General features: G+C 45.7%; 1 protein-coding gene across 1 annotated transcript in view; it reads left to right on the plus strand.

Annotated features, from left to right (window-relative positions):
- The window catches only part of LOC148443376 (extracellular matrix protein 2-like), a 101,226-nt gene that overhangs the window by 59,481 nt on the left and 19,469 nt on the right, over positions 1-22,276 (plus strand). Inside the window, exon 7 of the mRNA XM_088462902.1 lies at positions 9,218-9,375. Coding sequence (XP_088319028.1) covers positions 9,218-9,375 — 158 coding nt within the window. The remainder of the gene's footprint in view (positions 1-9,217; positions 9,376-22,276) is intronic.

The raw sequence follows: 22,276 nt of genomic DNA on the forward strand, positions 1-22,276 counted from the left end.
CATAAGTAGCAATCAGTTGTTTTGTACACATGATACCAGTATGCCAATACAGGTGACAATATTGCTCTGTGTTTGGCAACATAAGTAGCAATCAGATGTTTCGGTACAGATACCAGTATGCCAATACTGGTGACAATATTGCTCTGTAATTGGCAGTAAAAGTAACAATCAGCTGTTTCGGTACAGATACCAGTATGCCAATATTGCTGATAATATTGTTCTGTGTTTGGCAGCATAAGTAGCAATCAGCTGTTTCGGTACACATGATACCAGTATGCCAATACTGGTGACAATATTGTTCTGTGTTTGGCAGCATAAGTAGCAATCAGCTGTTTCGGTACACATGATACCAGTATGGAAATACAAGTGACAATATTGCTCTGTGTTTGGCAGCATAAGTAGCAATCAGCTGTTTCGGTACACATGATACCAGTATGCCAAAACAGGTGACAATAGTGCTCTGTGTTTGGCAGCATAAGTAGCAATCAGCTGTTTCGGTACACATGATACCAGTATGGAAATACAAGTGACAATATTGCTCTGTGTTTGGCAGCATAAGTAGCAATCAGCTGTTTCGGTACACATGATACCAGTATGCCAAAACAGGTGACAATAGTGCTCTGTGTTTGGCAGCATAAGTAGCAATCAGCTGTTTCGGTACACATGATACCAGTATGCCAATAATGGGGCCAAAATTGCTCTGTGTTTGGCAGCATAAGTAGCAATCAGCTGTTTCGGTACACATGATACCAGTATGCCAATACTGGTGACAATATTGTTCTGTGTTTGGCAACATAAGTAGCAATCAGATGTTTCGGTATAGATATCAGTATGCCAATACTGGTGACAATATTGTTCTGTGTTTGGCAGCATAAGTAGCAATCAGCTGTTTCGGTACACATGATACCAGTATGCCAATACTGGTGACAATATTGCTCTGTGTTTGGCAGCACAAGTAGCAATCAGCTGTTTCGGTACACATGATACCAGTATGCCAATACTGCTGACAATATTGTTCTGTGTTTGGCAACATAAGTAGCAATCAGCTTTCGGTACAGATACCAGTATGCCAATACTGCTGACAATATTACTCTGTGTTTGGCAACATAAGTAGCAATCAACTGTTTCGGTACAGATACCAGTATGCCAATACTGCTGACAATATTACTCTGTGTTTGGCAACATAAGTAGCAGTCAACTGTTTCGGTACAGATACCAGTATGCCAATACTGGTGACAATATTGCTCTGTGTTTGGCAGCACAAGTAGCAATCAGCTGTTTTGGTACACATGATACCAGTATGCCAATACTGCTGACAATATTGTTCTGTGTTTGGCAACATAAGTAGCAATCAACTGTTTCGGTACAGATACCAGTATGCCAATACTGCTGACAATATTGCTCTGTGTTTGGCAGCATAAGTAGCAATCAACTGTTTCGGTACAGATACCAGTATGCCAATACTGCTGACAATATTACTCTGTGTTTGGCAACATAAGTAGCAATCAACTGTTTCGGTACAGATACCAGTATGCCAATACTGCTGACAATATTGCTCTGTGTTTGGCAGCATAAGTAGCAATCAGCTGTTTCGGTACAGATACCAGTATGCCAATACTGGTGACAATATTGCTCTGTGTTTGGTAGCATAAGTAGCAATCAGCTGTTTCGGTACAGATACCAGTATGCCAATACTGCTGACAATATTGTTCTGTGTTTGGCAACATAAGTAGCAATCAGTTGTTTTGTACACATGATACCAGTATGCCAATACAGGTGACAATATTGCTCTGTGTTTGGCAACATAAGTAGCAATCAGATGTTTCGGTACAGATACCAGTATGCCAATACTGGTGACAATATTGCTCTGTAATTGGCAGTAAAAGTGACAATCAGCAGTTTCGGTACAGATACCAGTATGCCAATATTGCTGATAATATTGTTCTGTGTTTGGCAGCATAAGTAGCAATCAGCTGTTTCGGTACACATGATACCAGTATGCCAAAACAGGTGACAATAGTGCTCTGTGTTTGGCAGCATAAGTAGCAATCAGCTGTTTCGGTACACATGATACCAGTATGGAAATACAAGTGACAATATTGCTCTGTGTTTGGCAGCATAAGTAGCAATCAGCTGTTTCGGTACACATGATACCAGTATGCCAAAACAGGTGACAATAGTGCTCTGTGTTTGGCAGCATAAGTAGCAATCAGCTGTTTCGGTACACATGATACCAGTATGCCAATAATGGGGCCAAAATTGCTCTGTGTTTGGCAGCATAAGTAGCAATCAGCTGTTTCGGTACACATGATACCAGTATGCCAATACTGGTGACAATATTGTTCTGTGTTTGGCAACATAAGTAGCAATCAGATGTTTCGGTATAGATATCAGTATGCCAATACTGGTGACAATATTGTTCTGTGTTTGGCAGCATAAGTAGCAATCAGCTGTTTCGGTACACATGATACCAGTATGCCAATACTGGTGACAATATTGCTCTGTGTTTGGCAGCACAAGTAGCAATCAGCTGTTTCGGTACACATGATACCAGTATGCCAATACTGCTGACAATATTGTTCTGTGTTTGGCAACATAAGTAGCAATCAGCTTTCGGTACAGATACCAGTATGCCAATACTGCTGACAATATTACTCTGTGTTTGGCAACATAAGTAGCAATCAACTGTTTCGGTACAGATACCAGTATGCCAATACTGCTGACAATATTACTCTGTGTTTGGCAACATAAGTAGCAATCAACTGTTTCGGTACAGATACCAGTATGCCAATACTGCTGACAATATTGCTCTGTGTTTGGCAGCATAAGTAGCAGTCAACTGTTTCGGTACAGATACCAGTATGCCAATACTGGTGACAATATTGCTCTGTGTTTGGCAGCACAAGTAGCAATCAGCTGTTTTGGTACACATGATACCAGTATGCCAATACTGCTGACAATATTGTTCTGTGTTTGGCAACATAAGTAGCAATCAACTGTTTCGGTACAGATACCAGTATGCCAATACTGCTGACAATATTGCTCTGTGTTTGGCAGCATAAGTAGCAATCAACTGTTTCGGTACAGATACCAGTATGCCAATACTGCTGACAATATTACTCTGTGTTTGGCAACATAAGTAGCAATCAACTGTTTCGGTACAGATACCAGTATGCCAATACTGCTGACAATATTGCTCTGTGTTTGGCAGCATAAGTAGCAATCAGCTGTTTCGGTACAGATACCAGTATGCCAATACTGGTGACAATATTGCTCTGTGTTTGGTAGCATAAGTAGCAATCAGCTGTTTCGGTACAGATACCAGTATGCCAATACTGCTGACAATATTGTTCTGTGTTTGGCAACATAAGTAGCAATCAGCTGTTTCAGTACAGATACCAGTATGCCAATACTGCTGACAATATTGCTCTGTGTTTGGTAGCATAAGTAGCAATCAGCCGTTCGGTACACTTACTTTACCAATAACAGGCCATGACGAATAGTTTCAGGGATAGGGGCTGTAAACTTAAGACAAGGACCTCTATGATTGAAATACTACCTGTGCCAGATGCTAACCCTGGAAGGCAGCGTGAGTGTAGCCAGGCTAATCAGTAGCAGAGAGGTTGTTATATGAAGAGTGGGTTCGAGTCCTGTTACAGTAAGAACAGATTGCTCCTCATTGGATACAGTGAAGCTGTGTTTGGGGAACTACTGTAGGAATTAAGGGTAAATTAAAGTTGAAGATACAAGCAATGTGCAATATATTGTAGAAATTAAACAATATTGCGGGATCAGTACACATTTAAGGACATGTTTGCTATTAAAATGAGATAAAATAATATGTAATATATGCTTAAAATTGCCTGAAGTCTCCTAAATAACACTGGTGCACTGTAGTTAATTAATGAATAATGCCCCCTCCGTTATTCACTCATTTGTCCTTGATGCATTGGTTAGCAAATGAGCCACAGTGACTCTGCAAGTCTGCTTAGGTGACGGTTTGTAGGCTACTCACGTTTGGATCCAGGTGCAACGAAAGAATCTTGCTGAGATTTTGGAGATTCCATCACTTCCTGACACCTGTCGTCATTTACACACTGGTAAAATAAATTCTCATTTGATCACAACCCTCGTAAAACCTACTCTCCGCTTGATTCCATATTTCTTGATCACTTATAATGAGGTTGCAGTCTGATAATCATATTGCTCAGCCACACCATAGCCCTGTTAAGGTAATCCTCATCATTTAACCCTATAGCTAAGTTTTATTGGGGCTGAAAGGCTGGCACCCTTATCAGATAAGGGGATGGAGGGGCTATGTAATAAAGCAATGTTATACCTCTTTTCCACCAAAAACCCAGGTCCGACCTGGGTTTTCAGACATGGGCCCTGATTCAGACCCGCTCATAAGGGCCAGCTGCTCGCAGGTAATGTGGGCGTTTTTTTTTTAATGTCTCACAGAGCTCGCAAAGCTGTGGGAGCCCACCCACAGCTTGTGCAAGCAGCAAGGAGCCCGTCGCGATAATCGCGACCATTGGCCTTGCGACGAGACCCTGTGGTAGGGTCTCAACTGCCACAAGGCCGAGTGGACTTCCTGCTGTAATAGAGCAGGAAGTCCACTGCTGACATCAGTAGTGAGGTCAGTAGTTCCTCCCTCAAATTCCAGGGAACGCCTGGGTTTGGCCAGCCACCCCCCCCTACACGCCTACAAAACGGGGCGAGCTGTCACTCACCATCGACAGCCACCCTGTCTTGTAGCGAGCCCCGTCGTGGTGCATGCGCAGATCACAAACAGCCGCTTGCGAGCGCTCTGAGTCAGGCCCATGGTTCCAACCCAGGTCAGACACCATTTATACCCCTTTTACACCGGAGCTAAAACCCGGGTTTTTGAAGGGTTAACCCGGGCAGCTCCCTGGTGTAAAGGGGGAGAGTGTTGGATCGCCGGGTCGAGTGACCGGCAATCCAACCCAGGTAACTAGCAGGGTTTAACACAGCCGTAGCACGTGAAACCCTGCTATGAGAACAGTGCACTCCGGGTCACGATGACCTGGAGTGCGCTGCTAGCCGGCCGATTGGTCCGGCTTCAGTGGCGCTTGGAGATGACGTCATCTCCAAGCGCCCACTTTCACTCCGCAAAAGCCGGGTCTATGCAGACCCGACTGCGGTGTGAGCGCCGCTGACTCGGCGCCGGCAAAATTTGTTCCAACTCCGGGTCAGACCCGGAATTTAGGTGGAAAAGGGGTATTACACAGCACCATCGATCTGGGTTATTCTCAGGTCAGCCCCGTTCACACTGAACCTGTGTCTGCCCTGCTAAACTTGTGAGGTCATAAAAAGTGGGAGGTGGCTTCTCCACAACCACTAATCAGCTCATTTTAGGCATGACCCAGGTCGGATAACTCGGGTTGCGCCGTATAACACTGCACCATTACCCAGGTCCATCCTGGGTCCGACCATTGGATTGCTGAGTCTCTTGACCCGGGTTATTTTTCAGGAACCCTTTTACACTGAGCCACGACCCGGGTAGACCCAGCAAAAACCCAGGTTTTCGTTCTTGTGTAAAAGGGGTATAAGACACATTGGACATGATTACTTTGGAAAAAAGTTCCTTATTGTTTTGTGTATTTGTCACTGGAGTCAGTAAAAACATTTTGTGTAGTGAACGTTTCATGCCAAGACTGTGCAGATGACATTGCTAGCGATAACTGATTAATCTGACGTGGTGACTACTTAGATGTAGCTGGTTCATTGATGTGGCCACTGCTTAGCTGCAACTGGTTTGTTAACAGGGGACACTTTTTTCCTCACAGCTGCAAATTAATGAAAATCAAATAATGCAAAAAAGTGTGTCACAAATTTAACATTAAATTCACATCTGTTTTGTTTCCGAGTTATCTGTCCAAGTCATTGCCACGATTGTGCAATGTTACTGCAAGGTTTGCAACACAATTGTCAGGGATATCATCGTAATTTATTAAGTACTCATGTGACTTCATGTGCTTCTTAAGTTCCAGACTCAATTGAAGAGGTTCCAGGATTGGGTTTATTGTTGTTTTTACATTATGCAGAAACTTTATGATGAATGATGCTGTGTACACATAATAAATGACAGCCTACACTACAGTGTACTAGATGCTGCTTTCTGCTGGGACATATGCTTTATGTCTTCTGCCTCGTCTTCAGATACCGGCCCACCGGCAACGTGTGGGGCAGCCTCAGTGAGAGACGGACACGTCGCAGCATCGATAATATGCAAATGCTAGTTTCAGCCTCGCTCATGTGTACTAGCGTGCGCTGCATTGTGCAAGCCCTGAGACGCCCACTTTCAATGCCCGTGCATGCTGCAACACCGCCGATGGTTCTCAACATTCCACCATCGGTGCATCATCGTGTCACCATCGACACTCGCACCTGCCTATGGCAGGTGCCTTGTCTCTTCCTGAACTCTGGCTAAACATGGCCTCGGTGGCTGCGGCACTGCTCTGAGAACGCAGCCGTTGTCACTGACACACACCCAACTCTCCCATAAAATGCCCGTAAGACACCTTTTTTTCCCCGTTCACTTCAGGCCACCACACAGTCACCACCCAGGTACGCCCGTGGTTTTGCCGTGCCGTTCCCAATGCCAGCGCTCCCGTACACAACTGCGCGTTTCCGTGTACACTCAGGGCAACGCCTGCACCATAGGAGTTATCAAGACATTTTTTGTGCATGTGCAGTAGCAAATAATCGCTCAACTGCACAAACATCAGCATTGAGTATACCTCTGAGTCAGGTCTATAATGTGATTGGCTGAGCTTGAGAAGGTGATCATCCTCCAACTCACAGATTGCAATGGAGGTCACATATACGAACATCCCTGTAGAATGGTTCATTATTTACTCATACAGCCAGTGACATAAGATGTAGGGGAGGATTTTGAAGAAATATGGTAACAACCAGCGATCAACTTATCAATGACTTTCTATAGTAAGTGCTAATCTGACACCCACAGAAAGGAGAAAAATTATTCTTCAAAATGCTTTACCATATACACATTTGTTTTTTTTTACTACAATAGGTTTAGTTTGTTTAGTTTATATATTAACCACTGCAGGACCACCATTGGCCAGAAGATGGCAGATAAGTGTGTGATTCAGTTATTGGACAGAAGGCCTGGTTCAGCAAGGAACGCAGTTGCTAATACGCACGCAATCGGCCGATTGTTGTGTACTGCACATGCGTATGTATCGTGCACAAACTAGCTATTGCGATCGGGACTGCGACCTCAGCGGCTACGCAGACCCATCCCAGAGTGATTGACAGAAAGTGACGTTTGTGGGAGGTGACGGGGAGGTGGTCGGTCGAACGCAGGCGTGCCAGTGTGTTTGAACGCCGTTGCAGGGGTGTGCATAAATTATCCACTGCGATGCCCTACGCAGCCTGAGGCCGGCATGGTAGCCTGTGATGACGTTAGCAATTTCTGAGTAAGGTCAGAGCTTGTTTCAGTCTGCGTGAGGCTGCGATGGTACTCGATTATACCGATGGTTTCGCAGTCTTGCTAAACATTACGGTTGTGTGGTAAGTAAAATGGGCGTCCTAGTGTACTGCTGCGAGGGAATAGCGATCGCAATGGATTAGCATACTATCGCAGTTGAACTGCGTGTGTAATTGCTATTGCATTCGCAGTTGTGTACGGTAGTGAATCAGGCCCATGATACGCCTAATTCTTTCTGAGTGGGACGCCGGTGAGCTTGTGGACTGATCCTGCAGATTTGAGCATACTGCGCATGTGCCGTAGAAAGAAATCAGTGGCTGCACATGCACCGGATCAGGCATACGCACATTAATGGAGAACGCAAGTGCAGATGGATTGATTAGAACACTCTTTGGGGCCTATTTATCATTAAATATTTGTGGGATATTCCTGTTTTCGGGGTGTACCTGCAAATATTAAGGATCCCCTAGATGTACTATAGAGAGATTGCAGCAGATATCTCTGATATCTGCCGCGTTCCTCCGTTTTCATCCGCAACGGGAGCTGCTGTGCTGCCGGATTTACCAAGCTCCGGAACACGTAGCATTCCAGTGCTTGGCTTCAATAGGATAACCCCATCTCGGCATAGCCTATGATCTACTATTTCGTAAAATGTTCCGGAGAGGTATTCTCCTGGATCCTTCTCTGTTGGCCTCTTGTGACGGCTGCAGGGGACCTGAACCAGGAAACAGTGTGATAGTGGGATGAAGCCACACCAACTTCCACCCCAAACGCTGCTAAACATTGCCGCCAAGGACTCACTGGCAGTTGGTGTGACTCCTATATTTGAATTTGGACTGCCGTGCAGGGAATCGGTATGATTTACCGCCGAACCCATGCCCGGAGGTTGGAATCCCGACAGCGGCACCCCGGCAGAGGAGGAAATACCGATCGTCCAAGGTAAGTATTCTCTAACCTAATTCTACCCCTTAACCCTCCCTTAGGGGTGCCTAACCCTAACTTTCCCCCCAGTGCCTAACCCTAATCCCCCCTTCCCCGCCACCTAAACCTAAGTCCCCCGGGGGGTGCCTTCCCCTAGCCTAAACCTAACCTCCCGGGGGGGTGCCTAACCCCCCCCCCTGGAACCCTAAACATAACCCCGGCGGCTATCCGCGCTCGGCTTCAATCGGGATGCCGGGCGCCGGTATCCCGGCATCGGTAAAATGACAGGCGTCTAGATTTAGACGCCTGTAATTTAACCCTCGCCAGGATTAAGCAGTCAGGAAGCCGGCTGTCGGGATTAGGTCCGCCGGCTTCCCGACTGCATACCCGCTGCAGCCCCACCTCTGGAGCCGTCACTGCATGGGACACCTGTTTCAGACAGATCTTTTGCCCCCAGTATGGAGTGGATGCAAGTTCAGATACTAATGGCTGCAGATGTAAAAAGTGTGGGCGGGATCGACTTCCACATCCAGACACGTGGATTTTCGGCATACTCAGGCGGCTCCTCGCATTAGTATAAGGAAGGAAGTAGGATGCTCCTGCGATCAGAAAATGTAGATGCATCTAACTCAGAACCAGGGCCAACGGCTTAAAGCTTATTTAAGGGCAGCGTTATATATTTTTAAAAGTTTATTGATTTATTTGACATGTAATGGTTTCTTTATATACTGTATATATATTATATGTCCATTGTATATGATTACATAACATTTGTTGTTGTTGTTGTAAAAGTAACATTTGCATTTGTTCTTCCCCTAGGCCTGAGTAATCTGCTCACCCTTGAGATGGAGGGTAATGGGTTTCATGATGGAAATGTTTCCCCGCTGACATTCAAGCCCTTAAAGAAGCTCATTTATTTGCGTCTTGATCGCAATCGCTTCCGCGCTATACCCTCAGGGCTCCCAGCCACGGTCCAGGTACTTATCTCTTAGCTGTAGGACTAATTATTCCAATTGTGACACATTAAGGGGTCAATCCAATTAGGTGCAAATTGTGAGGTGCGAGGTGCTATTTTCTCTTCGAATTTGCGTACCGAATTCATTTTGCAATCCAATTAGCGACTCGCACTGAACCAGTCAGAGTGAATTCACATTTTTTCAGTCACACGTCCCTGAGGGTGAGGGATGGAAAGGAAAATTTTAATTTCAAGGTTAAAATGTCGGAAGACTGTGCTGAACCCCTTGGACACCCCCTCTATTGACTAATTAGGCAATTGGGAGTTTCCCATTAGCTTAATTTGTCCAATGATTACATGTCATTGTTTGGGGTAAAAAAAATTGTTCTCAAATTATCCCAAAATCAACTTTTTCGTTTAGGCACCCCAAATTTAATTACAATATTTTTTAATTGCAAATTAGTTTAATTATTTTTATTAATCAATTTTTTACAAAGTTCCCTCAAAGTACCCCAAAATCACCTTTTTCCTACTTTTTTTTTGCATTTTTCGGTTAATTCTTTGCTTTTTATAATTTTTTTGCATTTTTTTTTTTAAAAAAAAAGCACAAATCAGCCATTTGACACCATTTAAAAACACTCAGTACTTTCCTAATGCCCACAAGCAGCCTTCTATATGGTCCTGCTAACAAAATGATCAATTTTGGGGGGGTCCGGGATGATCTCCCCACTTTTTCATGCACTTCTCTCACATCGCATTTGGCAGTCAATTTGCACCCTTCCACTGCGAGTACAGCGAATAGGCATATTTAATTGAATTGGAGAATTCTCCGGTGTGGACATTCGTGCGAAGTCTACGAGTTTCATGAAACAATCTCACTACTCGCAAGTCGCACCTATTTGGATTGACCCCTAAGCCGTTATAATAGCATAATAGCAAAACGTTGGTTTTAGAACATGCACATAAACAAGTGCAGTTATGAATTATTTATCATAAGCCTTAAATATTGTTACAGAAAGAGAAACTCTTTGGGGTATATTCAATTGGGCGCGAGGTTTAGCGAGGAAAAAACCTCACAACTCACGCCCAATTTTGGATTAGTGCTGGTATGCGCGCTCCCGATACCCGCGTTATCCAATTTAAAAAAAGTGGTCACTGTGGGTGCTGCCCTAATCTGAATGCAAAGCAAATGTTTGCATTTGCACCCCTTGCATTGTAACAGAGGGCCTAATTCAGACCCGCTCGCGAGCGCTGAGCGCTCGCAAGCAGGTCGATGTTAGCCCAGTGCGCATGCGCACGACGGAGGCAGCTCCGTCGTGCGCATGCACGAGATCCAGATAGCGACGGGCAAGCCGTCGCTATGGGTCTCGCTACAAAGGGGGCATGCTGTCGATGGTAAGTGACATCACGCCCCCTTTGGTGGACGTGCCCGGGGCGTGGCTGGCCAGAAGGAGGCGTTCCCATGAGAACTCCTACCGTCTGGGGGCGGCTCCACTGACATCACAAGAATCTTGATATTTACCATTTTTCCTTGATTTGTTTCTTCAAGCTGCTATTAATGATTTATATTATTCTACAGTGTCACGCAACTACCATGGCAACCACAGTCACAAGCGTCATGATGTAGTGTGCAGAGAGGCTTTAGAATGACCCTCTGAGCTCTTTTTGTTCCTGCTATCCCCTTTGCCTGCACACAACATGCTGAGAGCTGTAAGTCTGTATGACTTTGACAGGGAGACTTTAGCAGATGATGACATGTAGGGGGACAGCTAACAAAAATGACTCAGATGCATGCTTTAAAGGTACTTAACTTGCTATCAATAGTAAAAAAAGAAACATGTAGGGTTGCTGCTTTCAGTTTTTTCAATATAGTTGTAAACGTGAGGACAAGTGAAAGCACGGGTGTCTATGTGACACTTGCATGTTTCTGTTTAAAAGCCCTATTCATCTTCATGTTTGCAAATCAAAAGAGCATGGGGAATGTAGGGTCTATTTATCAAGCAGTGAAAAGTGTGGAGAAGTGGACCAGTGGAGAAGTTGCCCATAACAACCAATCAGCTTTGAAGTAGCATTTATCAAGTACAGTCTATAAAATAATAGGTAGGAGCTGATTGGTTGTTATGGGCAACTTCTCCACTGGTCCACTTCTCCACACTTTTCACTGCTTGATAAATCGACTTCTAGGTCTTTTAAAGGAAAACAAAATGGATGGATGAACTTTGTTTAATAGAGAGGTGTATTTGACACAGTGGCGTATCTATAATGGGTGATACTTACCTCTCCTGAGTCCCGCGTCAGCAGTGCTGCACAAATTACCAGGAAAATGGAGCGGCTGCCATTTTCCATGCATTTTGATCAGGCGTATTAGGAAAATCTCCAGGGAAAATAGCTTCTGCGCCATTTTCCTGGAGACCTGTGCATGTGCAGTAGACTCTTGCACCGTGCTAGTCTATTAGTGCTCAGTCTACTGCGCTCAGTGTGCTGCCGGGGTGAGAGGAGGGAGCCACGGATTGAGACTGCCAGGGGCGCCGAGAGGGGGAGAGCGGGTACAAATTACCCGGGCTTGCTGGAAGAGCCCCGGGTCCAGCATCGCTCCCCCCCCTTACATGACAGCAGCCCAGCACACACTTCTGTGTGCTGGGCTGCACTGGGAGACTGCTCGTGGCTGCTAAGAAGCAGCCACAGCAGTCTCCTATGCCTGTGGGGGGAGCGATCAAGCTGATAACCAGAGGGGGGCGCTAAGGGCCGGGCTGAGGGGGCTCAGAGCGCCCCCCTCCCCAGCGCGCGGCGCTGCAAAACTTTTTTTTCTCCTCGAAGGGGACGTGGTCACGCCTCCCGCGATTAGGCCACGCCCCCTTTTACCTGGGACCGCCGTGGCTCTTGGCAGGCCTGGAGAATGCACACAGACCCCCTCCCCTCTAAAGATGTCCCTGATTTAACACCAAACTCCCTACATCAGTTTCATGGGATGAAGTCACCATGTCGATAGTGATAATGCTGACACCACAATGATGTCTGCATTGTTGAAATGTCAACATGGAACATGCCGACATCTGCAGAATGTCAACACATTCATAATGTTGACATGTGAAATGTAAAGTGTTAGGCTGTGGGAGCAGAGAGTTAGGCTGCAAATGAGAGGGTTAGTGTTAGACACTAGAGGGAGGGTTGGGCTACAAAAGAGAAGGTTAGGGTTAGACACTAGAGGGAGAGTTAGGCTACAAAAGAGAGGTTTAGGGTTAGACACTAGAGGGAGGGTTAGGCTACAAAAGAGAGGGTTGGGGTTAGACATTAGAGGGATGGTTAGGCTGCAAAAGAGAGGGGTAGGGTTAAACACTAGGGGGAGGGTTAGGCTACAAAAGAGAGGGTTAGGGTTAGACACTAGAGAAAGGGTTAGGCTGCAAAAGAGACTATGAGCCAGCAGAGTGATGCAGGCTGCTTGGAAGATGGGATCCAGCAGGAGCAGAGGTAAACAGACAGGTTTACTGGAGCACAGGAAAACAGACAGGTTTACTGGAGCGCAGGAACTCTCTCACAGCATATGCTGTGAAACACGTTGCACTGGCAACTATGGGAAGCTCTGGACTCCCTTAAGTACCCAGTGCAGAATCGTGATAGGTCAGAGAGAGCATGTGACATGCCAGGACTGGAGCAGCTAAGTCACATGACCAGAGGCAAGATAGCGGTGTCCATACCAGAGTGGAATGGAAACACCACCAGGTCTACCCCGGCCAGAAAGACACAGTGCCCGCGGAACACCTCGCACAGCCAATGCCCGCCGCCAGACACCAGCCCCTCCACCGGAAGGACCACGCCACAGCGCCCTCACAGGTAATACCCATCGTCCCCTATGCCGGGAAACCCTGGACATGACCGGCTGGAGGTTGGGAGGTATGTCCCATTCTCTGCTCTATATAACTGCAATGATGTGAGTGGCATTGGGAATGGGCTTAGGTCAGACCAGTGTGTCGGAAGCACTAGCAATGCCCCCTGTAATGCATGGCCACGACTCCTTCTTGCGCACCACTCGTGAGACTAGAGAAGTTGAGAGCTATGGCTGCAGACCTGCAACACACAGTAATGTATAGGTTGTGTCTGTGCAATCATCTCTTTAAAGAGCAGCTATGTATAAGGGACAAATCCACTGTAAAGTTCATAACCTCCAAACCCGGCTACCACCTCCCAATGTACTACAATGCGCAAGGAATGGCTGCTATCAGAAAAAGGAATACAGCAATAATGATGAAACACACTTATTTTGGTTCCACCATTGCAGTTATTTTAAAGTTGTTTTTTTTATACTTTCTTATTTTTATGATCTCAGACTGTTGCACAGATGAACCTTTCACGGAGCTGTTGTTTGTCTACCTAGAAGTAACAGACTATGGAAACAGCAAGATTTCTACATGTTGCACCTCATAAGATCAGTCTGAGCTGTTCTCTGTTTGTCTATGGCTGCAGCCAAGATGGGGTAGAAGTGAATATTTGCTTCTTTGGCTTCCCCTATTCCGTTCCCCAGGCCGATGTTGTCTTTTCTTCTGTGTGGTTAGGCCTGGAAGATGTGTTGCTGAGTCTAAGTTGCCAGGAACTGAAATACCAGCAGTGTGAAAATATATTGAGGATTTCTGGTTCCTACATATACAATATATATTTCCCAGCACCGGTGATGCATTCCCAACAGTGCTGCGATCAATGCTGCCCCATATGCAGAACAGATAATCTTCTCTAGTTCACTGTGCTCCAGTGACAGCAAGAATAGCTAAAAAGCAGAGTCATGTCACTTTCCAATGTGTTATGTATAAGAGCAAATCTACCAAATATCAAACATTTACCAAAAATCTATATCACAGTAATGTTATTGAAGACTGGTGAAGAGTAACGAATGCAGCAGCTGATTAGACGGTTGCTATGTATTCAGTCCACGTTCCTGCGGATCCCATGGACAGTTGCTGTGTTTATGTGCTGTTAGTCCCTGCTGTCTATCAGGGACGGTGGGTCCCAGTGGAGTGCTCCATGCAGGGGGGCAGTTCTTAATGTTTCCACACTTTATAGAGTCACTCACACATGAAATGATCTATTCACTTGAAGTCATTGTCCCACATAGCATACGTGATAGTTAGCAATTTCTGAGTAAGGTCAGGGCTTGTGCAAGTGTGCGTGAGGCTGCGTTAGTACTCTATTGTACCGATAGTTTTGCAGTCTTGCTAAGTATTACGGATGTGTGGTAAGTAAAGTGGGCGTCCTTGTGTAGTGCTGCGATGGGATAGCGATCGCAATGAATTAGCATCCTATTGCAGTCAAACTACGTGAGTAATCGCAATTGCCTACACAGTTGCGTACGGTAGTAAATGAGGCCCAATGTTCAGAACTCTAGGCAGTTATTGATGTTCTCTAAAGATAAGAGTTTGACCCTCAGCCACAGCCTATCCACAATGATATTAATATTATTATTATTTTTTTTATTATTATTATTACTACTACTACCCACATGGTCACTCCAAGACCTTCAATTTTAAGAGGGGTTTATTTAAAGATGTTCTTTAAATAATAATAATGGTAGGAAAGTGTTGGCACGGGAAGCAAAAAGGGAAAACGGGGTGAGAAGAACAACATACAAATACAAACCAAACCTATTCCACTAACCCCACACACGTTACACCAACCCCCAAAATCCCCTTACACGGTCATCATGAGCTTAAGGGGTCTATTTACTAAGCCTTGTAGGAGATAAAGTGAACGGAGGTAAGGTACCAGCCAACCAGCTCCTAACTGTCATTTTTCAAACACAGCCTGTAACACGGCAGTTAGGAGCTGATTGGCTGGTGCCTTATCTCTGTTCACTTTATCGCCAGTCAAGGCTTAGTAAATAGACCCCTGAGAAACTTAAGACAACTGCTACACGCTATGGGTATATGGCAGAAGGGATTTTACACTACACCTGGGAAGTTATTTTCTGGGATTGTTCAGAAAGTCGAAATGTTATGAGTGGAAATAGCACAGGACTAAGGGTCTGATTCAGATTTGTGCAAAAAATAACCCAATGGTTTATGTACAAATCCGATGTTTGGGGAACTACTCATGCACAGTCCGCCCTTGGTTGCAGCATGAACCCAGGCCAACATTATGGTGTGACTTTATCATATAGACCATCAAAGACTTCTGCATTCTGCCTGGACCAGTATGCAAAATATAACACTTATCCTCATGTATCAGATTCCTATTTCATTACGTACCCAACGCACCAGGGAATTTAAAAAAATTAATAATTATACAAATATAATTTTACATCCAATCAACCACTCACAAATTGACATAGATATATAAATATGCAAAATTACAATATCGCGTAATTGATTATAATTCCGATAGAAGTCACTATCACAGTGTAGCACAGCACTCTGGGAAGTAGTTAAGATAGTTCAGTTGTAGAGCTCAGTCACTGATCATGGTTAGGCGCTTATTTGCGTGGGGAATTCTCAGAAAATGGCTCAGAACGGCTAAGCTTTTCGGAGATGGCCCTGATATGCATCATGTGTATATTCGGGGCTTTAACGCATAAATATTAGAATGACGGCAAAATAAATATATTGGTAAATGTGTGAATATCTGTGTGCATTGTATATTTATTCTGGTGTATTTGCATCGCACTTGGCGTGGTTTTCGCAGGAGGCTCCCGATTTTTCGGGTAACCCCCCGCACCCCCATAAGGGTAGGCACTTCTCCCACATTCTGCCCACTTCCTAGTGAAGTGAGCATAATGGGGAGAAATTCTGCGGCGACCGCGGGTCCCCGTGTAGGAGGCGGGGCTTAATGACATGATTCTCAGTGAATCGTGCCATTTAGCCCCACCCCTATTTAAATTTACACCAATTATGGCAATTTACCATGGAGGGGGCGGGGCTTAATGACATGAACCATCAGGTCCCGCCCCTGTCACAGCCCACCTGCTTCTCCTACCAGGGCTTCTCCCGGGGAGGAGAAGCCAAAGGTAGGCAACTATGACTTGGGGTGGGAAACTATTGGAAACATACTGATTTCAGCTAAGGTATAAGATCAAAAAGTCAATTTCTGCAACTAAAAAGTCCTTCAGATTTCTGCCGTCTCCTCTCCCTGTTCTTTACACATCTCATTCCCCTATACAAAATAAATCAATTTATTTTGCAGATGGCAGCGTATGGATGTAGTCAGGATTCCGGCGGTGACACATCCCGATTGTCACAATACCTGCAGCAGAATCCCGTCAAAATACAGACGAATCCCGACATTTAGTATTAGGGTTAGGCACTAGGGGGAGGGTTAGGGTTAAGGCTGGTACATACTATACGATTTATCGAACGATATGCACGACTCCTATGGATCAGAGCGACATATCACCCAAATCGTGTAGTGTTTACCCACTATGTTGGCTGTTGCGCGTCCCGTTTGGTTGTCAGGCGCAACGTCAGGTCATCCCTACATTCAGGCTAACCTGACAATGCGACTGACAACCACATGCAGCGGGATGTGGCAGGAGCCAACATATCAGGTGGTCAGGCACTGGATCGTCTAATGCAGGGGTTCCCAACCACGGTCCTCATGGCATACTAACAGTCCAAGTTTTAAGGATAACCACACTTGAGCACAGGTGACTTAATTAGTACCTTAGTTATTTTGATTTAACCATCTGTGTTCAAGCATGGATATCACTAAAACCAGGACTGTTAGTGTGCCTTGAGGACCGAGGTTGGGAATCACTGGTCTAATGTGTACCGGCACGCCCGATATGTCGGCCCGTCGATGGTGGGGTTGCCTGTTGTATCGCTGGGCACACATATCATATGGTGTGTACCCAGCTTTAGGCTGCGGTAGGGGACGGTTAGGGTTAGTCTGCTGGAGGGGTGTGTTAAGGTTAGAATAATTGTTAAAATTCAGGATTTTGACTGTCGGGATTCCACTGCCGGTATTGTGGGCCGTCGGTATGGTTGCCACCGGGATATTGTACTCAACCCCCGACATAGTGCTACACGCCTATCTTTCTGCCAAGGTCCACACATTTTCCCGCCGACAACGGTTTACTCCATGTTTTGCCATGTATAATCACGCACATTTATATCAAATAGACACAAGGGGCCAGGTACAGATTGTATGCATTTGTGTCCAAAATGCAGGCGCAATTTGCATTCATACAAAAACATGCATTGATGTGTATGTGCTGAGTTGCACAGATCTTAAGATCCATGTGAATCAACTTGGACAGTGCCAGGGCAACCGGGCAATCGGCCAGGAGCCCCCACACTCAGGGGGCCCATCACATAGCTACATCACCAGCATCGGGCTGGCCCGTGGGGGTGCAGGTTATTAGGCTGCAAATTATGCCGTGCAAGGCAACATTGTCAGAGCAGGTGTAAGGAGCAAGCAGGAGGAATAAGAAGGTCCTGGGTAGCAGTGACACTATGGCATAATATGAACTGAGGGCATAATGTGGATTTGGGGCACTGTGGTATAATGTGAACTGGAACACTACAGGGTATTCAACACATTGGTGGTGCTAGGAGCATATACACATTATACTTGTTAATAACACCAACAAAATATCATTTTGACAATTTTATTGGTAGGGGCCCCCACTAGTTAGTTGCCCTGGGGCCCCCACAAACTTTAATCCTGCCCTGAACATGGACCTGCCAAACTGGTGGCATGCTCAGTCCGAGCCTGTTTAGCCTGTAGCAATGACATTCATTAAGGTTATGCCACAAGTGGGGTGTAGCCACATTTCATTTGCACTCTTTCCCATGTATTACGAGTCGACATCATCACCAGGGTATTAATGTAGCAAAAAGAGCCTTTGGTTCGTAGCAGGCAAAGAGTGTAGTATGAAAAGTCGACATTCGAAATGTCGACAGTCAAAATGTCATGAGTTGAAAATCACAAATGTTGGCATGGTTAAAATTTCAACATGTTCATAATGTTGACCCCAGACTGTCCAAATACAGTTTTTTTGCATATAGCCGAACCCTAAACTAAACCTAACCCTAAAAATAACACAAAAATGTGTTGTCGACATTCTGGTGTTAAATGTCGACATTATGAACATGATGACATTTTAACCATGTCATCATTTGTGAATGTCAGCATGTTCATTGTTAACCTTATGTTCATGTCGGAATTCTGTCTGCTGACATTCAGAAGCTGACTATATACTGGTGTCGACATTCTGTTAACATTCTGGCGGATACCTAGACAGATAGTTATCCTCAAGTTGAAAGTAATTTACAAAGTTACAAAAATGTTAAATCTGGTCTCGGTAGGAAGTGTGTGATGAATTCAAATACATTTATTTGCCCATTGCCCCCTCTATGCCATTTGCATAGGTCGTGCTTTATGCTTGTGCCTTTGTATTGTATATTGCAGCCTACCTCATTAAAGAGCTTAGGCTATTGTACACGCCACCCACTGCATCCTAAATGACATGACCTTTTTTTAAAATCATACCTACACTAAATACATATTCATTGTATGGATAAATAGGGGGAATGTCATTCCTACTCCGGGAAACATAATCATTATAACTTTCACTGAAATAATGGGTTTGTGTATGATGTACAGTACGTAGCTTACTGACTCACAAAATGTCTTTATATATCCATTTACCGCTATGATTTCTGCCCTATAAATACTCTGTTCCAAGAAAGGGCTGAGGTATCTCACCACATATCTCTGGAAGGATTTGAATCAATGACAAAATTTAGCTACTGTACATGGACAGTCTTTAGTTATGCTCAAAGGGATTATCCAGGATTGGAAAATGTTGGAATATATATACCGTTCATTCATGTAAATGAGATTTAAAAGGATGTTATGTTTAGCCAGATGGGATGAGTCCTTCTTGTCTTACTGTGACAATCTGTTCTGTCTGTAAATAGGGCTCTATTCATTATCTCTTCATTTCTACAAAAGCAGATGAAAATGAACATTTTAACCTGCAATTGTAAAAATTAGGTTTTTTGGCCATTCATCAAAAAGGTAAAGCAGGAGATATCACAGATATTTCCTACTTACTTTCCTCTCCCGGAATGGCCCACTGTCCCCATACACTAGTATCACAGATATCTCCTGCTTACCTTTCTCTCCCGGAATGGCCCACTGTCCCCATACACTAGTATCACAGATATTTCCTGCTTACCTTTCTCTCCCGGAATGGCCCACTGTCCCCATACACTAGTATCACAGATATTTCCTGCTTACCTTTCTCTCCCGGAATGGCCCACTGTCCCCATACACTAGTATCACAGATATTTCCTGCTTACCTTTCTCTCCCGGAATGGCCCACTGTCCCCATACAGTAGTATCACAGATATCTCCTGCCTACCTTTCTCTCCCGGAATGGCCCGCTGTCCCCATACACTAGTATCACAGATATTTCCTGCTTACTTTCCTCTCCCGGAATGGCCCACTGTCCCCATAGATAGTATCACAGATATCTCCTGCTTACCTTCCTCTCCTGGAATGGCCCGCTGTCCCCATACACTAGTATCACAGATATCTCCTGCTTACCTTCCTCTGGCGGATTGGCCCGCTGTCCCCATACACTAGTATCACAGATATTTCCTGCTTAATTTCCTCTCCCGGAATGGCCCACTGTCCCCATACACTAGTATCACAGATATTTCCTGCTTAATTTCCTCTCCCGGAATGGCCCACTGTCCCCATACACTAGTATCACAGATATCTCCTGCTTACCTTCCTCTGGCAGAATGGCCCACTGTCCCCATAGATAGTATCACAGATATCTCCTGCTTACCTTCCTCTCCTGGAATGGCCCGCTGTCCCCATACACTAGTATCACAGATATCTCCTGCTTACCTTCCTCTGGCGGATTGGCCCGCTGTCCCCATACACTAGTATCACAGATATTTCCTGCTTACCTTCCTCTGGCGGAATGGCCCACTGTCCCCATAGATAGTATCACAGATATCTCCTGCTTACCTTCCTCTCCTGGAATGGCCCGCTGTCCCCATACACTAGTATCACAGATATCTCCTGCTTACCTTCCTCTGGCGGAATGGCCCACTGTCCCCATAGACTAGTATCACAGACATCTCCTGCTTACCTTCCTCTCCCGAATGGCCCGCTGACCCCATACACTAGTATCACAGATATCTCCTGCTTACCTTCCTCTCCCGGAATGGCCCGCTGTCCCCATACACTAGTATTACAGATATCTCATGCTTACCTTCCTCTCCCGGAATGGCCCGCTGTCCCCATACACTAGTATCACAGATATCTCCTGCTTACCTTCCTCTGGCGGAATGGCCCAATGTCCCCATACACTAGTATCACAGATATCTCCTGCTTACCTTCCTCTCCCGGAATGGCCCACTGTCCCCATACACTAGTATCACAGATATCTCCTGCTTACCTTTCTCTCGCGGAATGGCCTGCTGTCCCCATACACTAGTATCACAGATATCTCCTGCTTACCTTCCTCTCCTGGAATGGCCCGCTGTCCCCATACATTAGTATCACAGATATCTCCTGCTTACCTTCCTGTGGCGGAATGGCCCACTGTCCCCATAGACTAGTATCACAGACATCTCCTGCTTACCTTCCTCTCCCGAATGGCCCGCTGACCCCATACACTAGTATCACAGATATCTCCTGCTTACCTTCCTCTCCCGGAATGGCCCGCTGTCCCCATACACTAGTATTACAGATATCTCATGCTTACCTTCCTCTCCCGGAATGGCCCGCTGTCCCCATACACTAGTATCACAGATATCTCCTGCTTACCTTCCTCTGGTGGAATGGCCCAATGTCCCCATACACTAGTATCACAGATATCTCCTGCTTACCTTCCTCTCCCGGAATGGCCCACTGTCCCCATACACTAGTATCACAGATATCTCCTGCTTACCTTTCTCTCGCGGAATGGCCTGCTGTCCCCATACACTAGTATCACAGATATCTCCTGCTTACCTTGCTCTGGCGGAATGGCCCGCTGTCCCCATACACTAGTTTCACAGATATCTCCTGCTTACCTTCCTCTCCCGGAATGGCCCGCTGACCCCGAACACTAGTATCACAGATATCTCCTGCTTACCTTCCCCTCCCGGAACGGCCCGCTGAGCCCATACACTAGTATCACAGATATCTCCTGCTTACCTTCCTCTCCTGGAATGGGCCGCTGTCCCCATACACTAGTATCACAGATATCTCCAGCTTACCTTCCTCTCCCGGAATGGCCCGCTGACTCCATACACTAGTATCACAGATATTTCCTGCTTACCTCCCTCTCCCGGAATGGCCCGCTGTCCCCATACACTAGTATAACAGATATCTTCTGCTTACCTTCCTCTCCCGGAATGGGCCGCTGTCCCCATACACTAGTATTACAGATATCTCATGCTTACCTTCCTCTCCCGGAATGGCCCGCTGTCCCCATACACTAGTATCACAGATATCTCCTGCTTACCTTCCTCTGGTGGAATGGCCCAATGTCCCCATACACTAGTATCACAGATATCTCCTGCTTACCTTCCTCTCCCGGAATGGCCCACTGTCCCCATACACTAGTATCACAGATATCTCCTGCTTACCTTTCTCTCGCGGAATGGCCTGCTGTCCCCATACACTAGTATCACAGATATCTCCTGCTTACCTTGCTCTGGCGGAATGGCCCGCTGTCCCCATACACTAGTTTCACAGATATCTCCTGCTTACCTTCCTCTCCCGGAATGGCCCGCTGACCCCGAACACTAGTATCACAGATATCTCCTGCTTACCTTCCCCTCCCGGAACGGCCCGCTGAGCCCATACACTAGTATCACAGATATCTCCTGCTTACCTTCCTCTCCTGGAATGGGCCGCTGTCCCCATACACTAGTATCACAGATATCTCCAGCTTACCTTCCTCTCCCGGAATGGCCCGCTGACTCCATACACTA

Source organism: Taudactylus pleione, unplaced genomic scaffold (genome assembly GCF_031769625.1).
Source record: "Taudactylus pleione unplaced genomic scaffold, aTauple2 ptg001288l, whole genome shotgun sequence".
Taxonomy (NCBI): domain Eukaryota; kingdom Metazoa; phylum Chordata; class Amphibia; order Anura; family Myobatrachidae; genus Taudactylus; species Taudactylus pleione.